Consider the following 20,018-nt stretch of genomic DNA (forward strand, 5'->3'; position numbering starts at 1 on the left):
TCCTTCGAAAAAGAGTAGGGGTTAAACCCCAGCACCCTGGCCAAATCTGCCCACTGGCCTCTGTCCATCATGGCCTCCTAACCCTCCCCATATCATCATTGGCTTCATCACTCCGTCTCCTCTCCACCAATCAGCTGGTGTGTGGTATGCGGTCTGGCACAATATGGCTGCCATTGCATCATCCAGGTGGATGCTGCCCACTGGTGGTGGATGAGGAGATTCCCTCTATGTGCAAAGCGCTTCGAATGCCGAGAAAAGCGCTATATAAATGTAAGGAATTTCTATTATTATTTATAGTGGCTTGAGAAAGCCTAGTCTGACAGTTTGAAGTAGTTTAAAAGTTTAAATCATTGAAGTAGTTTTTAAGTTGTTATAAAAAGTTGGCATAGATAGATAACTACATATATGTTTGCATGTTTCAAGTGTGAATTGGCATGTTTCTTGCTAGGCGGTTGATAGGGTGTTCTGAGTGGCTGCTAAGGCACTGCTAGGGTGTTCTAAGTGGTTGCTAGGCGGTTCCCTATATAGCGACTTAATTCAGTATAGTTAGGAGGTTGTAGTATGAACGGTCTAGGAGGAGATATGTTCTTAAAATAGTCGAAGAAGAAGAAGAAGAAGAAGAAGAAGAAGAAGAAGAAGAAGAAAAAGAAGAAGAAATCTATGTTGTATAACAGTATGTTGGTTTTCTCAAGCCACCATAACAATAAAAAATAAATAAATAAATAAATATATAAATATATATTTATATTAATAAAATAATAATAAAAAATTATAATAGCTTTCATTATAAACATTTCCTATAATTTTTTTTCAAATGTTTTTAATTTATTTTTTATTTAAAGTGAAATTGAAATGTGTGCTATACAAAATCTGATCTGTCTGTTTTATTTTGCTTGAATAGAAATGTGCACACTTTGCATTTGTTTTGGTTGCTTGACATGAATTAATATAAATCACAGCACGTTTGATGATAACCTGATGTTGTTATATTTCCCACTTCCTTTGAGATGCTTTACACAGATTACATTCATGTTTGTACACATAAACCATCTGACCTTCTTTGACAGGTCTTCTTCAGTCCTCGCTTCTGATATCAGTAACCCTAGTTATATGGGTGTAGGCTATAAGAGTGGTATCCAAGCCCCTGGCAGCCTTACTTCCCAAAGAACAGGGCCATCAAAGGACATGACGCATGGCAATATCTCTCCAAAAAAGACAAGTTATGATCATGCTACATCCAGTCCAACGGCAAAGACATCTAACCCTATGTAAGTATCCACCTTATTTTTTACACAAACATGCACAGGTATTTAACTTCGATTACAGAGTTTTTTGCAGTATAAAACATCATGTTATGCAGACCAGCATTTTATATTGTATTATTTTAATTATTGTCATAGTTATAAACACACTAGTTTACCCTGTATTGAACCAATGCATGTAAAGAGTAGGAGTCACAAAAATAGAACATCTCAGAAAACAGCTTACTTCCTTGTTGAACTGTTAAATGAAGTAAAGGCAAAGCTCGAAATTACATTATTATTGTTATAATGATAGAATACTTTAAAGTTAAAAGTATTTTTGATGTTTTCCAGTGTTGGGACATATGCTGAATAGGTTGGTGGTTCATTCCACTGTGGCAACCCCAGATAAATAAAGGGACTAAGCCGAAAAGAAAATGAATGAATAAATTAGTATTTTTGGTATTTTATTGTAGGCATTATTTATGATTATTAATATAATAATAATGTTATTATCATTATCAACATCATTATTATTATTATTATTAGTAGTAGTAGTAGTAGTAGTAGTAGTGGTAGCAGTAGTAGTCGTCGTCGTCGTCATCGTCGGGTAACACTATAATTACACACTATGAACATTTTTTTTTGTTTGTTTGTTTGTCTAGCATGGTTGATCCGTGCTGATGACAGTTCCAGATACAGTGTTTCCAATAGTGAATGTAACCAGTGCTTAACTGAAAGATCATGAGGAGGTTTCTACCTCTGTGCCAACATTTACTTTTTAGCAGTTGAAGCACTAACCAAAAATGTATGGATCTTTGCAATTAAGAGAAATCAAGAGTTATCATTCAATAAAAACAATACAGGATCTTTGGGGAAAGAAATTTTTGTTACTTTAAATAAAATGTCTATCACCGAATCTGCAAAAGTTTTGCACCTCCGGACATTCTCACATCATATGTAAAAAGGTATCTAAACGCTGAGGTTCACAGAACTTACAAAAGGGACGTGGAGATAATAAACCTATGATATGTTGTATACCTGTGTTTAAATATGCCCTGTGAATAATTCACTATGAATAATTTATGATGCATTAACAAATAGTAAATTCATTATCTGCATTATTTTAATAGACATTAGTAAGGAGTTTATAAATACAGCTACAAATGCTGTATTTTTGACTTATAAGCACATATATAACGTGCTTAATGACTGTGTTTTCATACTTTGTTAATGATTATTTTTTCATTACATTATTAAGTATTGCATCATTTACAAACTAGTTATTTAAGAATAGTTGGTGGGTTTTTAAGATTATCCAGAATGTGTAAGGAAATGATTAATAAACTATTCAAATTAACATTTACATATCTTATTATTCATGCATTTACTAACAGTTCATTTGTATGTTAATTAATGCTTTATTAACTCAACTTCATCCAGTTTTGTGACCTAATCTAAAGTGAGGACTAATTATGCTTTATAAATCCCTTATAAATGAAAATTAAAGTGAACATGAAAAAAAACGGGAAAAGAAGGAAAAAAAACTTTATTAATTTCTATTTACTTGAAGATACATAAATTAAACTGTACTTCAAATGAAAAATAAATATTTGCAATCCTATGTAAAATAAAATTAATGTACAGTTTAAACATTGCTAAATAACTTTGAAATGTTTCATCATAATATATTGTTAAATTATTATATTGTTGTTGTTTTATCCGATTTTATTCATAGTATTTATTCCTAATTGTATTTTGACACTCCTGCAATGTTTAAAGTTTACAGTAATTTTCTGTTTTAGATAAGATTGAAAACATTGTTTGTTTGATACTAAACCTTTAATTGTAATTTATAAAGGATTTACAAAGCATAAATACTCCTCACTTTAGATTAGTTCACAAAACTGCATGAAGTTGAGTTAATAAAGTATTAAATAATATACCATTCATTAATTTTCTTTTCGGCTTAATCCCTTTATTAATCTGGAATCGCCAAGTTATCCAGCATATGTTTTACGTTCAACCCATCACTGGAAAACATCTATACACTCTCTTTCACACAAATACACTACGGACAATTTAGCTTACCCAATTCCCCCTATAGCACATGTCTTTGGACTATGGGGGAAACCAGAGAACCTGGAGAAAACCCATGCGAACACAGGTAGAACATGCAAACTCCACACAGAAATGCCAAATGACCCAATCCAAGGTTATACCCAGCAACCTTCTTGGCGATTGTGCTACCCACTGATTGTGCTAGCCACCATGTCGCCCCACCATTACGATATGCCTAAATAATAAGCAAGGTTCATACGGTCTTGGAAAACCTGAAAAAGTCATGAAATTCTGACATGGCATTTTCCAGACAAAAAAAAAAAAAACACAGTTTTGAAAAAGGCATAGAAAAAAAATTAGTTTAATGAATATCAGTAAACTTGAATATAGGTCAGTTGTCTTTACTTCTTTTCTGTCTATGTCCAAAAACATGGTCTCACATTATAAATGCTGTGCAAGCATTTGTTCGTTCGAGCATCTTAGTCTCAATTTTGGCACAGTGGGAAAGAACCGCCATTTGTAAGCATTATTTAAATAAATCTTACATACAGTAAATAAAAAAAAAAAATCTAATTAAATAGATTGTTGCATGTTTTATTATGTGCTATAATTTAAACGTGCATTGTTTTCTTTTATTATTATTTATCATGTATACAAAGACATTACATTAAACATATGGTCAAGGAAAGTCATGGAAAAAACATGGAATTTTTGTAGTAAAAGTGTGTATGAACCTTGAATAAGATATATAAATGTTGATATGAATAGTTTATTTATTGTTTACTAACTCATTCTGAAATTATTCTAAAAGGCACCAACTACTCTTAAATCCAAATAGTTTATAAATAATGCAATACTAAATTTAGTTAATAAACAGTTAATAAGTATAAAGGATGAAAATTCGATCATTAAGCACATTATAAATGTGCTTATAAGTCAAGAATACAGCATTTGTAGCTGTATTTATAAACTGCTAACATCTATTAATGTAGTTAATGCTGAACAGATAATGAATTAACTATTTGCTAATGTGTAATAGATGATAGTGTGTAGTAATAAAGTGTTACCAATAGTAGTAATATTAATAGTAGTAGTGATGATTATTATTTTCATTATCATTATCATCTTTATTGTTTTAGCCAAAATTTTATATATAAATGTGAATTTCTATTGATATCTATTGTTTTTTTTTTTTGCAACAAAATAAATAAAAAATTTTCATCTGAAAAAAATGATACACAAATGAGCAATTTACTTTAAGTATTACTTCCTTATTATATACACATATTTCTTACAGTCACCTTATATCTCTAGAAAAAATAAAAACCTTGTGCACTTCTTAAGCGTGATTCTCACAGGTGAGTGTGGTTGGCAAACCACCTGTAGAAACACTCTTCTCTGTATATGCACCTCTAAAATGCATGACATTTTACTTAAACTCCATCTTACAAGTACTTAATAAGAAAAACATTGTTTGCCTGTGAATGTACCACAAATCATGTTGCACTACTTGTTTTCATCAACCTTAAATACCTCCTTTGCACAATTATGTGTCTTACGTAAAAGTATCGCCTGCCTTAGGTTGTGTGAATAGTTTTAGTATAGTTAGTATGATCAGATTGCCGCTCTGATTTGTTGGTTATGTATAGGTTTAAAATAGCTCTCACGCCCAGTGTTGATAATGTTTAATTATGTAGCGACATGGTCCTGCGAGACACAACATTTTGTTCCACTGCATGTCCACAAATGTAGCAGTATGTAAATTAAGCTTGTTGATTTCGTTAGAAATTGATAGCTTATAATGCCAAGTCTATGGATTCAATAATATCTCTGATGTTGTGTTAATTTTTTGATTGATTTGAAAGTACAAATTAAAATAATTTTATACAAGAAACCGTACAATTGTAGGTAAGAAATATGTACATTCATTCATTCATTTTCCTTCAGCATACTTTCTGAATGAACCGCCAACTTATCCAACATATGTTTTACACGGCAGATGCCCTTCCAACTGCAACCCAGTACTGAGAAACATCCATACACAATAATCCCCCACATAGACTAAGGCCTATTCAGTTTATTCATTTCACCTGTACCACATGTCTTTGGGCTGTAGGGAAAACCGGAGCACCCTGAGAAAACCCACACAAACACAGGGAGAGCATGCAAATTCCACACAAAAATGCCAAATTTGGACTCAAACCAGTGACCTTTATGCTGTGAGGTGACAGTGCTAACTGAGCCACTGTGTCGCCCTGAAATTAGTACAAATAAACAGATTTATTATTAGAACAACTGACAGCATGCGTTCAATAAAGTAATTCAGCATTAATATGCTAAACTCAATCTTATTCTTGCTTTTAGACCTGTGGACGGTCAACCACCAGAGATGTTTGACAATCCTCTTTATGGCTCAATGAGTGGATCCAGAGGAGCAAAGGAACATCACCCTCCTCCAGATGCTCTCTTTGCCTTTCCCAAACCCACAGACTTTGATTCAGATCGTCAGCCTCCAGTCCCGACCCCTCGCTTACGCTCATATACCTGTTCTGAAACCAAACCCCAGTCATCTTCATCCACAAACCTGAACATGAGCAGCCTGCTGCCCCAGAGCATTACCAAGAAGCCTGTGGTGCCTTCACGATCCGAAGGAGGAATGATTGGCCCCAACAGACCTCCAGTGCCGATGAAATCCCGATCTGGTCAGACACAAGAACCGCAGACAAAGCCAAGAGACTACAGGGACAGTTCAGAGCTCCCGTCTAAGATACGACCACCGACCAGAGCAGGGCAGACCAAAGATGGTACAATCACAACACTATATTTTAGTAGTCTCATACAGTGTCACAGAAAATCTGCTGAATTGGCCCATAGGTGGCATACTTTTGAAACAAAAACTGGCTTTTGAGTTTTAGTTATAGCTCCTAGATGGTTTTTCATAAACTAAAAAATTGGAATCTGGAAATGTGGACATTACTGATGGATTTGCTCTGTCATGTTGATTGTTTAGTTATATTCAAAAGCCATGCTTTTTATTTTTTGTCATTTTGCTATCTGTTTGCATTGTTTAACAACTTATAGAAAATAATGACGAAGCTCAGCATAGCGTGTCCAGTGCACAACCCCCTTAAGGGACACCAAAATGTTTAAAGTGGGAGGAGCCGCTTATAGTAAAATAGTTATAATCTATAAACAGATTGAGATATATTCATCAAAGTTGGAAAACTTATGTAAGGACTTTCTGAGGTCTCAGCACAACTTTGGCCACATTGTGCTATAAATAAAAAAACAAACAAACAAGCAAACATGTAAATGACTAACCAGAAATGTTTAATGTACAGTAAATTTTCTAGGCAGTAATACTTTTTATAAATCAAAATAAAATGCCCCAAATTTTTTTTAATGTAAATGTAGAGTGAATAAATGAACCAAAAAATGAATGAAAAATATTCCTATTTAAAACTTTTGATTATCATTCGGTTGGCTTCTGGCAACTTCCATACAGACATTCATTAAGAGTTCATTTTTCATGCTTTGTGTTTACAATTGTTTATTATATTATATTATGTTATATTATATTATATTATATTATATACACAAAAATAAATCAAATACAGTAAATATAGTAAATTATAATAACATATATATATATATATATATATATATATATATATATATATATATATATATATATATATATATATATATATATATATATATATATATATACATATATTATTCTTTTTAAATATAATTTTTTTATTATTTGGAAATTACCCATGGCAACTTTGTAATACAAATGTCCTAAGCTATGTTTGTTCTTTGGCCCTGTGTTCTATGTTTGGCACCCCTGCACTAAAGTACAGTATACTACAGCAGTATTACAGTTTATCAGTTCATCATAGTTGATACTACGGTATTCATTAACAAAGTGTTGTGAATACTCTTAATATATACAGATAGTATATACAGTTTATTAAATTATGATTCAAAAACACTATAGTATTTACCATATATCACTATAGTATTTTTCATGTGGGTTTATTTGTGAATGACTTATTTAAACACGTTTCCTTCTTTTCAATTGCACCATCTGTCCTTAGTGCACTCTGAGACGCCTCCTCTGAAGATGGGTCGACAGCTAAAGTGACGTGCCACTACTGACTACTGACGGTTCACAACAGGAGAGCTTTCATCGCTGATCTTCATCTTTGATACTTGAGACTCTGTACTGGACAAAAACATAAGCTTCTTAATCTCAGAATACTCGATTGAATAAGTGCATAAACAATGACAACAAACGCAACCTCTGTTGATTTTAGAATGATAATGAATGCTTCACAGTTTGAATAGTCATAAATTGAGTAATCAGTAATCCTCAATCCGTAACTTCCCTCATCATCTTCATCATCTGTTTAAATGTTACATTGTTCTTGAAATATATTATTAAATAGGGAAGATTAAAAAGTTGTAATCATTTAATTAAACAAAGTGTTGTACAGTCATTGGTATTTTTATTTAGTTATTTCTAAATACATTTAATGCAATTTATAACAAGTCAGGGGAAAAAACTTACTACCACCTTCACTGAACTATAATTAGACATTAATCTTAGTAGTGTAATTTTATTATCTCATGTGTTATCATTGATTTGATTTTTGCCATTGTTCTTGTGTTTATATGTTATTAAGAGGGGAGAACATTACCATAGTTGCTGGCTGCAGATCATATAGTCGCCAGTTTCAGTAAACTTCTAATTCTGATGGCAGTTGCCCAAAAAAAAAAAACAAAAAAAAAAAATCAACTCCTGATTTAACAATGTTTTCACCTGTAAATTTTTGTATGTGTTCTATGACATAAAATCTTGACCTATTTGATTCTCATCTATAAACAATAGAAGCAGAAGGATATTAAGGTAAGACCTCTAAAATTTAAATTTAAATCAACTAAACTGATATCAACTAAAAACCGCATCCAATCAAACACATAAAGCTAATAGCTAGCTAAGCTAACATTCTGAGCATTTGATTTAATTTAGAGCAAATTGGGTGGTTTTTAGACAAACAATTTAAAGGAACTGGAGGCAATTTGTCCAATAGAAATTAATTCAACTAAAGATATAAAAAATATGAAAGGAATGATGTTGAGAGAGAGCTCAGAAACAATGTTATCTGACTACAGTGGACCAGAATACAACAGAGTGTAGGGTAGCTTGTGCTTTACTGAACACCCATCGGAGTGGCAGACCGTCCTCTGCTCTGCCATGACATGTATGGAAAAAGGAGGCATTAACAAAGGTAGACAACCAAGTCTGAATGAGACAACAACACAAAGCTGACCATGGACATCTGCCACAATAGCTAAGTCCTTGTCCAAGGACAAGAAAAAGCATGAATTCCAGAGAAACTTTAGAAAGCTTTAGGAGGTTCAGAAAGGTCCTGAAGGAAAAAGCCAATCTGAAGATAAGCCCAGCACCACATTCATTACCATCACCGACCTCAACTCAAAGACTCCTGTTATACGAGCGTATGGGACGCTCAGGGGTTCAGGTGTCGTGCACACAAGATGAAAGGGGTAGTTCCGGTAAGAGAACAGGAGAAGGATTCCCAGTTTTGTAATTTTAATCAAGCTGGAATGTCATTACACACATGTGGTCTATAAGACAGAAAAATACAAAGAGGAACAATTGCTAATGTCAGTAAATTATACAACAAACGTATTAATTAAGATACAAATAAACATACATTGAGTAATTGTGAATTATAAAGACAATGGTGAATTAAATATACTGTTGTAAGCAATTGGAATGACCATTTAGTATTATTGTACAGGCTAAATCTACCCAAAGGTGAACATTTTACGAATTATTGACTGAATCAGGTGATATATATTAAATAGATACATAAAATAGGTTATATCAAACTATGAATCAATGTGAATATCCAGTTCAAAGTCCGAAATGAGATCGTTGGGTTTGATAACATATGGTTTCACTTTCGGTTATGGCGCACGTGGGAATCACGAGACATACAGTGTGATTTACAAGACAATAACAGTAATCAGAACATTTATCTGGATCAAGGGATAGCAAACAAAAGGGACTCACCCATAATCAATTACACACTGGTGTAAAACATGTACAAATTGGTTGCACAGTCCAGCCAGCCGATCGGCAGCCTGTGTCTCTCCAGCCGTCATGACTGCCTTTTGCCACTGAACTCCTTATCATGAAACCTTCCTCTAGGGGTCGTTAAAGGGCTTTCTCACACAGCCGCCCCCAAATGTAAGTGAGTACATTTGAAATAGTGAGATATCCTAACTAAGTATCGGGATTAACAGGGTCATCATCAGTGTGTTTCGGTAGAGGGACTAAACGAGATACGGGTCTAACATAAGTGCGGTTGCGTACCTGAACCTCAACCGATCTGGTTCGCCCATCAAGTCCAGGAAAGGTATTAGTTACTTTCCCTACTGGCCAACATGCTCGTGGGAGTTGTGGGTCCACTATCAGTACCACTTGGTCTAGCCCAATTTCCCCACCATCTTTGCGCCACTTCTGCCTTTCTTGTAAATTTGGTAAATAGTAGTGTATGAATCTAGACCAAAAATGGTCAGCAACTATTTGACTATGTTTCCATCTTCTGGTTCCCAGAACATTACTTGAGTCGTAAAATACTTGTGGGAGAGAAGAATCATGGCGACCCATTAAAAGAATGTTGGGTGTAATAGGGTCCAGATCCGATACATCGGAAGACATATATCCCAGAGGCTTGGCATTTAGGATGCCTTCTACCTCGATGAGCACTGTTCGCAGTACAGTCTCAGTCACTGTTAGATCCTTCAATACTACTTTAAGGGCCTGTTTTACTGACTTAACCTCCCGTTCCCAAACTCCCCCAAAATGAGGGGCTCCAGGTGGGATAAATCTAAATGTAATTTGTTGTTCTGCCAATTGCTCTCTGAGTAGGGGAATCATAGATTCGTAGGCTGCTCTCAATTCTTTGTCTCCTCCAACAAAGTTTGTCCCATTATCACTAAGGAGCTCAAATGGTTTCCCTCTTCGTGATATGAATCTGCGGAGAGCCATTAGGAATGCGTCTGTATCAAGACTTTCTACTAGGTCAAGATGGAGACAACGAGTGGTCAAACATTTGAATACTATTCCCCACCTTTTCTCTGTCCGTCTGCCAATCTTCACTGTGAATGGGCCAAAGCAATCCATTCCAGTGGAGTAGAATGGGGGTTTGTACAAACGAAGACGTGTCGGTGGAAGGTCAGCCATCTTAGGCATTTTTGGCTTAGCACGCCATTTCTGGCAGTCTGTACACAAGTATTGATGCTTCTTGATGGCTTCCCTTCCTCTCAGAATCCAGTATCGTCTTCTTACCTCAGCGAAGACTCGCTCTGGTCCAGGATGTAGTAGGGTGGTATCATAATCCTTGATTAGAAGCTTTGTGAGGTAGTGTTGTGGATCAAGAACAACAGGGTGTGTCGTGTCTAGTTCCAGATGATGAGCATGTCTTAACCTCCCTCCAACCCTAATAAGTCCACTGACCTCATCATACTCAGGTGATAAAGATGCTAATCTGCTGTTGGATGGTAATGGTCTATTAGTTGTAAGAGCTTTAAACTCTTCCGGAAAGGAATCTCTTTGAGACTTTTGTAGGAGAAGTTTCTCTGCTAGAATGTAACTACCTGAGTCATCTTGCGGCTGGGTTTGAGGTGTAGCCGCTCGTGAAGGGATGTCACAGTGGCTTTTAATAGTTCAGCCCATGTGCTGAATTGATTGACATCAGGGAGGGTGGTGTCTGGACAGGTAAGAACATGCAGACAGATTACTGACTTTTTTAATTCTGTCACTGGTTCTGGTTCATCTGCTGGTAAAGTGGGCCAGCATGAATCTGGTTGATATAGAAATGGTGGTCCATTAATCCAGTGGCAAGGTGGCGTCAAACTGTTTAAGGTCTGACCTCGGGTTATGACATCAGCAGGGTTGTTCGCTGAATCAACATATCTCCACGAATTAATGTTGGTAAGGGACTGGATCTCGGCCACTCTTGTTCCAACAAAGACTTTGTATCTGCACGAGTCAGATTTAAGCCATTGTAGCACTGTAGATGAGTCTGACCAGAGAATGATGCGATTGATGTCAACAGTTAATTCTTCTTGGAGTATGTTAGCTACTTGTGCCCCAGTGAGTGCTGCACTCAATTCTAATCGGGGGATTGTCATCTGTTTCCGAGGTGCTACTCTTGAGCGGGCTAACACAAATGAAATGTGCACATGTCCTTGATCATTTTCAGTGCGCATGTAGGCTACAGAGCCGTAAACCCTTTCGGATGCATCGCAGAATATATGCAATTCCCGATTAAGTTTGTCTGCCTGCCAGTCAGAGGGGCTGTAGCACCTGGGGACTGCAATGTGATTCAAACCTTGGAGCTCTTGTAGCCAGGTTTGCCATCGGCTTAACAAACTCTCAGATGTGATTGGGTCATCCCATGTTAGGTTGGTCTTCCACAAATCCTGGACCAGTACTTTCGCTCTAGTTGTAAATGGAATTAGATAACCGATTGGATCATATTGAGAAGCCAACACTTTGTAGACATTGCGTAAAGTGGGCTCAAAGCATTCGATCTGGCTGGGTTTGTAACTGAATGAGTCTGAGAGGCAGTTCCATAGTAGCCCTAGTGTCCCTTCTAGGAGGTCAGTACTCTTTTGTGATAGCCAAAGTTCGCTATTGGAAGATCTAGCATCAGGAGGGAGATGCTGAATGACCTCTGGTTTGTTACTGGCCCATTGACGGAGCTCAAATCCACAGGTGAGCAAAAGTTGTCGTAAGTTGTCTACTAATGCTCTAGCTTCAGCAACAGTTTGAAGGCTATGGAGACAGTTATCCACGTAAAAGGAACCTTTAACTGTACTCTCCAGTACTGGGTCTCCATCGGAGTGGGTCTGAGCAATCATCTGGAGTGCATATATGGCACAGCACGGGCTGCACGTGGTGCCGAACGGTAAGACTTGCCATTCATAGATCTTGGGTTGGTTGCTCCTTTGCATATCTCTCCACAGGAAGCGTACTACAGACTTATCAGTAGGCAAGAGGCGAACCTAGTGGAACATTCCTTTCACATCTCCGCTAATGGCTACAGGATGTTCGCGGAACCTCAGTAAGACACCAAGTAATGATGGACCAAGGATGGGCCCAGGTAAAAGTATGTCATTTAGAGCTTGCCCTTGGTAGGAATAAGAACAGTTAAATACTATTCTGTCTTTGCCGTTATGTGTCACCATATGGTGAGGGATGTACCACGATTCCCGGGATTCCTCTGCTTCTTCTGTTGATATCTCTGCCACATAGCCAGCTTCCTGCAGTCTTCTCATTTCCAAACAGTAAGCTTCAGCTTTCTTATGGTCTTTAGCGAGCTTGCGCTCAGTGTTTCGGAGATTAGCCATCACTGCATCTTTGGGGGCTTTAAGAAGTTCAGCATTGGGTCGTCTGAGCAAGGGAGTGGCATAGCGCATGACTCCATTAACTTCTACCTTGGTGGTATCTGATTGAAGAAGCGAGAGAGCATACTGGTCATGTTTGGAGCGAGTGGCTGATTTTTCATTCGTATAGGGCAGAGTATCAATTTGCCAAAGGCGTTCCTGAGCATTTCTGAATAGCTCAGTATTCTGTGTGGTTGTGGTTATGTGGAGACATTGTGGTGTGGACAGACACACCAGCTGTCCTGCATCTCCAAAGATAAAGGCCTTGAGAGATAACATTGCTGATCTGAAGCAGAAGTTCTTTCTGTTTAAAAAGTAAAGCTTCCACCAGCTCAAGAACCTGACCAAACACCACAACATAAAAAGATTTTGATAGCTCTTTTCCACCATCAGACACCTGGAGGCCAACCAGAAGCTGCAGAGAGTGAGAGAGAAATTGGTCAAAAGAACATTAAAACCACAAGGTAGAAACCAGAGCCTAGGGACCTTCACCATGAGGCCAGATTAGCTGACAAGCCAGTTAACTTTCAGTTTACTTTGCACAAATTCTGGATTTTAGCTGTGATGGGCAAAGTCTTCTCTGCTGGCCCAAACACAGATCAAACATAAGAATCACCAAATTACTTTTAATATATTTTCCTAGTCATTTCAAAACGTTTCTCTTGGTTGCGCTGCTTCCAGTGTATTGTACTAGATCTTTTAACCAATCATATTTCAGCAATCACGTTGGCAGCATCAAAGAAATCCAGAAATCTGCCTGGAGGCCTTCAGAGTCAGTAGTGCAGGTGTCTGTGGCATACAAACAGGGCTAAAGAAATATAAATCTTTATCTTACAAAAATATTTCTACAAAAATATGCTTTAATGAAACAATTTCACATGTATTTTGGTCTTGCCAATATACTCAACTAATTTGATTGATGTTGAAGCTTTAATTGCTCATAGTATATTAAAATCATTTGTTTATCTTATACAGTAATTGTGATTTTGGGTTATTATGTTAAGGATCGCTCCTAAAAAAGATGCTGGTTTTATTATAAAATTTGTTTTATTATTATGTAAATTTCACATAAATAAATCCAAGTTTGCCAAAAGCAAACTTCTCTTTATCGTGCTAGGAAAAGAGATTCAAATGTATATAAAAGTGATTTATAAGTCTAAAAGTAGAAAAGCAATTAATTAACATATGCTCCTTCTTTAACATTTTTGCACACAAATGTTTGTATAAATGCATTTCCTGTAGTAAAAGTGCATTTAAAAACTCTTGTTAATAACTAAAATAGGAAAATGTGCATAATATCTTTGTATGTAATTTGACAATTATGTACCCTCTCCTCTGTTTTTTTTCCTTCTTTTTCTTTAAATTTTTTTTTCTAATTTATTCCATTCTTGCTATGAAATGTAAAGTGATTTTGTTGTATAAGAAAACTGTACATGCTGGTTCCTGTTAAAAAAATTAAATAAATAGCAATGAACCTGTTGCTTTAACCAATCAGATTTCGAGTTGGCTACACCCGGGTAATCTAGCAAGGGCACACCGACGTCAGCGTTTTCTCGTCGTTTGATTGGGTGGTGAGACCTAGCGATCAGCATCACTCTAAATAAGTTATATTTCGAAGAATTATAGCGTAGATTATCAGTGCTTTTAAAGACTTCTCGCGAAGATGAAAAACACTTGAGTACAGTAGGTTAATTTAGATTCATCGCTTATTTTAAATCGCTGTCTGCGTTGTATTCTGACACATTTAAATTTCCGTAAGAATGTCTCAGGTTTCAAAGTCAAACGGTTAACATTAACGTTATTTCCTGCGGCCGCAGACCGGGCGGGACACTCGCAAGAGAATGAGACTAATGGTGTGTTAAAACAGACTGTTAACAGTTAAACAGGTATTTGTTTTTCTTCGGCTTGTACGGATTATTTAATGTTGCTTGCTCACTTTCGCTGTAAAACTGTTAACTAACGTATTGACTGTGTTTACTTGCAGTGCACTGACAGGCGGGAAGACACGTGAAGACGAAATGCCATACGAGTAAGCAGATCAACTTTAAAATTCACTTGATCACCTTTTGGTACCTTTTTTGTTTTGTTCCAATGCTGTCTGTCTGTCTGTCTGTCTGTCTGTCTGTCTGTCTATCTATCTATCTATCTATCTATCTATCTATCTATACATGTTTATAGATTTTTAAAAAATACAATCGCATTTTCCCCTAAATATTCACTTTTATTATTCAATATACATCACAATTACACAATTACAATTACATTTTAATGCAAACAATCAAATTTAAATAATGTCTAGCAATAACAGCCTGCAACATCTTAAGCTGTCCACTGGTTCACATTGGAGGTGTCCCTATAAAAGTAAATTAAAAGGTAGTTAACCTTAGAAGTTATGAAAACAAAGGAAATTCACAATATTCCCAGCGCTATTTTTTGTCAGAGATATATTTTACAAAAGATATGCAGATTATTTCAGAATAATTTAGTGTTTTGTCTTTGTACTTTATATATATATATATATATATATATATATATATATATATATATATATATATATATATATATATATATAAATTAATTAAGTGTTTTGTATGGTTAGGGTATGAAGATGAACTGCCCAAATACAGTCACCTTGTAAAATTATTTTCATATAATATATATGGCAAAAAAACTAAATATTGCAATGTCGTTTTTATTTTATTTTTTTTAACATTGTGCTGCCCTACTGTAGACGCTTCAGCTTGTAATGATGGGCCAGTTGTTGAACTGGGTTTCTTGCGATAGTAATAATAGCATTTATTTATTGTAGCTACATGAATTACCTTACTTGTTTGGGATGCAGTGTTCTGTTAGACTGTATTTTTAATTATTATTTATTCATTGCTATGTATTTATTGATGTGGTGTCTTTATAATGGAAAGAGTTAAGCTCAGCTACTCCATAATACCATGGCAACAAAGAGTAATTAAAGTCGAGCTGCCTTCAAGTTACCTAAAAGTCAAGATTGGTGCCAACTCAACTGAGACTTAACTGTCTAGCCAGTTAATACAGCTTCAAAGCACAGACTCCGCGCAAAACAACAGAGCACAACATCTCCACTGCTGATTTCTCCAAAGTCTTAACTCAACACCAGATTGTGTCAACACAAAATCTCAAAGATCCTTCACCCCTGCAGCTCATCACCTCAAGGGGTCAGGAGAAAGAACAGTAGCAGCAGCAGCACTCAGCATCATCCACCAGCTACAACTTGGTGCAAACAATGATGGAGAACAATAGAAAAAAGACTACATCATCATCCTCTTAGACTCCAACTGCACCCACATCAACCATTGATGACTGTTTGCAGAGAGATTAGTGAAGAGGTTCTGCTGTCCCTCCTTAAACGCTGTCTTGAGACTGCTGCAAGTGAGACTGTTGGGTGCTCTATCACACATCATTTTTCACACTGGAACAAATTAACTTTACACAAGCAAGGGCAGACATAAGCAAGAAGCGAGGCAAGCATCCGCTTAGGGCCCTGGCCAATCAATGCTGTCATATCTTGTAAAATCGTTCTATAACCATTAAGATTTTAACGTTATTAGTTCTTTTCAAAACCAGGGGCCCCCATGAATAATAGAACGTTCCTTCTGTACTGCACATGCATGTGCTGTGATTGCTTCAAAGACACTGCCAGTCTGCCTGCAATCAGGGTAGAGGTAGGTCAATTTGCAAGAGTGAGAATTTGGAGACGATTTGGGGGGAAAAAGTAGAAATAATACACACATTGAAACTAAGCTGCCTCCTCCATCCTGCTTTCAGGCTGAAACACATGCCAGATAATAAGCTTGTAAAGAGGGCACCTGTTCAATATATATATATATATATATATATATATATATATATATATATATATATATATATATATATATATATATATATATATATATATACTCATATATGTATATATATATATATATTGAAATACTTTTAAACATACAGTTTTTTTTACATAAAAACGAAAACTAATCCACAGAGAAAGCAAATATCTAGAGAGAATGTTTTGAGTTTCAATGCTCAGGCCCCATACCTGGAATTGCTTAAGACCCCCAAATTAGAAAAAGTCCGCTATTGAGCACAAGGAAAGTGGATGTTACTAACACCCTGACCAGTGTGGTAAGAACAGCTTGCAGGAACTTACATAGAACACTTCTACCTTGCAGAGACGGCCCACAAATGATCATCAACATGGTGATAACCAACATCTCTGCTCCAATACCCCCCACTGGTCACGCAGCCAACTGTCAGCATATCACAAAAGCTCCTATATGATCATACCCATATTCACAGAGAGGGCATAAGACTGTTTGCAAAAACCATGAAGGCATCAACTCTGAACAACAGCCCAGTAAACACATCTGAGCCTTGAGGAGAGGATCAGGCTGCTCCCCCGCAGCCGAATAAACAGCTATGCCTATATAGTGGCACACAGAGGTAGATCAGACCCCAGTGACCTGATTTTTTAAAAAGTATAAATGACAATCTATTAGGTAAAAAACAACACTTTTTTGAAGACGGGAATTCTACAACAACTTCCCTATATTTCAACAATTGAGATTTACCAGTTCTCAATCCATTCAGCCAATCTCTGGGTCTGGTGGGACCACTTTTATCTTAGCTTAGCATAAATCATTTAATTGGATTAGACCCTTAGCATCTTGATCATTAATATAAAAAAAAAGAGCTTAAATATTTTTTTTTAATTTAAAACTTGACTCTTCTAGTTACATGGTGTACTAAGGGTGCTTTCACACCTGCACTTTTGTTTCGGAACGTATCTCGTTTGCCCAGTTAGCGCGGTTCGATTGGCATATGTGAACAGGGCAATCGCGCTCTGTTCCGCGCCAAAGTAATCGCTCCGAGATCGCTTGAATGAGGTGGTCTCGGCTCGATTGAAACGAACCCTGGAGCGGTTCGATTGCAGTGAGAAAGCGATCCGATTCGAGCGCGGTTATATCACAGTGTTTTATGGATATGTAATAGGCTTACGGCTATATGAAGAGAGAATTATGAGTAGGGTGGGAAGTTTCGCGAGTCTCTGGATGCCCGCAAACGAGTAATGATCTCCCGGTAATCTCGCGTCTCTCTCCCAGTCCTCAAATAGGCATCGTCGCGCACCCTTCTCACCCCTCCCCACCACATTTCTCCTCAGACACGTCACGCGCGCGCACCCTGTCAATCACCACCAAACCACCACCTCTCCTGACAGCTTAGCGGGACACTGCAAAATAAACCCTGACACTCTGACGAAAAGAGTTTACTTGCACGTGACTTGTTTTAGCTCTTTTGGTCCGATTATAAACTTTGCAGTGTGAAAGCGAACCGCTCCAAGAGCAAAGAGCAACAATGTAACAATTTTAATCTCTGTTTCGGAACAACTGAATCGATTCATAGGTGTGAAAGCACCCTAAGACTGACAGAAATTAAGATGTTGCTAATTTCTAGGTTGAAATGGCTATGAACTATACTCTCATTCTGATATATTAATCAAGGAGCGTTGCTGCTGTACCATGGCTGCAGCAGGTGCAATGACATTATGCAGCACCTGAAAATAGTAGCCAGCCTATTAACAAACTGACTCTTTTTTTGTGAGATTGACTATTGCTGCGTCCGAAACCGCATACTTCCTACTTATATAGTACGCTAAAATCAGTATGCGAGCCGAATAGTATGTCCGAATTCATAAGCTGCGTCCCAAATGGCACACTATACACTATGCACTCATGCACTATGTACTTATGCACTTACACACTCAACAGGATAGTACATGTATGTAGTGTCGTCCCAAATGGCACACTAATGTTTTTTTACTAAGCGGAAATTCAAACCGTTTCCCTGATGACGTTTGACGGTTGCCAAATCAGTGAAATAAACGACCGAATTATCAAATATTACCTGCCATGAGTGTTGCCGCATTCACCATCGGGAGGCACTATAATCACTCTCGTAGAAGAATTTTGTTCTCACCATCTAAAATAAATAAAGTTATTCAACATGTGCGTCCGATAGCTCCGCCTCTTCCGCTACGTAAGCAAACCTGCGGTCGTTGAGTGCGTGAAGTGTCCATCATTACACACTTCATTTTAGCGGCTGAATGAGTGCATCATCCGGGAAATTAAAGTGCTCTTATTATTTTTAGAGTTTTCAGTGTGAACACACTACTTACACTATTAATACTACAAAATGGCGTAGAATAGTGCATAAGTATGCGATTTGGGACGCAGCTATAGAATTCGAAAATCAGTAGGCAAGAATTACCCGGATGACTTACTACTTCTGGCTAGATTCTGAAGTGCGCATCCCATGCACGCTGCGCTATCCCATAATGCCCGTGAGAGAATTCATGAATGGAAGGGAGGCGATGCAACTGATGCAGGTAGATCACGTGACCACGACAAAATGTCGGATGTAGTACGTCCGAATTCCATCCATACTTTTCACATTCATACAGTATAGAACGTACTTTTCTAACGGCTGAGTAGTACGTTTAAATTCAACTGCAGTACCTACTGAGTAGTAGGCGGTTTCGGATGCAGCCTGTGTCTGTGTGTTTATGTGTTGTTTTTAAATGCTTATCATCAGGGTTGGGCAAAAACATTTAAATATATTTTAAAATAAAATACCAAAAACCATAAGTTTAAGTATATCAAAATAAACTACAAAATACCTCAGCCACAAAATGTATCAAAATAAAATACAGTATTTTTGTATTTTAAAAAATTCTACAAAATATTTTTAAATAGGAACATGATATTTGTTGGCAAACCTTTCATTAATAAGCCCATTTGATCAGTCCCTTCACCATTAAACTGATTCTTTAATACTCAGTGTAAAAACATGATTTCTGAAACTTTCAAAAAATTATCTTTTTTTGCAAATAAACTTTTCATATATTATATCATGTTCCTTCTGTATAACCTGTCAGAAGTTTTTAATTATTAAATGTGCGTTTCTCATGTTGTCACTTTTACATGTTTAGGCATACAGTACATCTTTCTTTTTCATTAACAGTACAGTGCATCTGCAGATCAACTACTGGCATTTGAAACAGCATCGGAATCGCCACTCATTTATTCATTCATTGTCTTTTCGGCTTAGTCCCTTTTGTAGGACTTATTGTAGGACTTATTGTTATGTTGTTTGTTTCAGTGACAAACATTTAGCATCAAAGTATTTTACAATATTTTA

The 20,018-nt window shown here is 36.6% G+C and overlaps 3 protein-coding genes across 18 annotated transcripts in view; all 3 read left to right on the top strand.

The window, feature by feature from the left end:
• Nucleotides 1-7,807, top strand: part of inpp5d (inositol polyphosphate-5-phosphatase D) — a 51,540-nt gene extending 43,733 nt beyond the window's left edge. For both annotated transcript variants that reach the window (XM_021474094.3, XM_068219213.2), the window contains 3 exons: nt 1,068-1,268; nt 5,667-6,106; nt 7,406-7,807. In XM_021474094.3, the coding sequence (XP_021329769.1) occupies nt 1,068-1,268; nt 5,667-6,106; nt 7,406-7,452 (688 nt within the window). In that variant the 3' untranslated portion in view covers nt 7,453-7,807. The remainder of the gene's footprint in view (nt 1-1,067; nt 1,269-5,666; nt 6,107-7,405) is intronic.
• The window catches only part of LOC141386287 (uncharacterized), an 816,166-nt gene that overhangs the window by 520,967 nt on the left and 275,181 nt on the right, over nt 1-20,018 (top strand). The window lies entirely within an intron of this gene.
• lpp (LIM domain containing preferred translocation partner in lipoma) overlaps nt 14,301-20,018 on the top strand; it is a 497,264-nt gene continuing 491,546 nt past the window's right edge. For 3 of the 15 annotated variants that reach the window (XM_073953328.1, XM_073953327.1, XM_073953334.1), the window contains exons 1-3: nt 14,347-14,677; nt 14,776-14,820; nt 15,967-16,196. The gene's annotated coding sequence lies outside the window, so the exon portion shown is untranslated. Of the gene's footprint in view, nt 14,678-14,775; nt 14,821-15,966; nt 16,197-16,391; nt 16,490-20,018 lie in introns of all 15 variants that reach the window. The other 12 variants (XM_073953329.1, XM_073953325.1, XM_073953331.1 and 9 more) reach the window with 12 other exon arrangements.

The sequence above is a fragment of the Danio rerio genome, chromosome 6, assembly GCF_049306965.1.
Source record: "Danio rerio strain Tuebingen ecotype United States chromosome 6, GRCz12tu, whole genome shotgun sequence".
Lineage (NCBI taxonomy): Eukaryota > Metazoa > Chordata > Actinopteri > Cypriniformes > Danionidae > Danio > Danio rerio.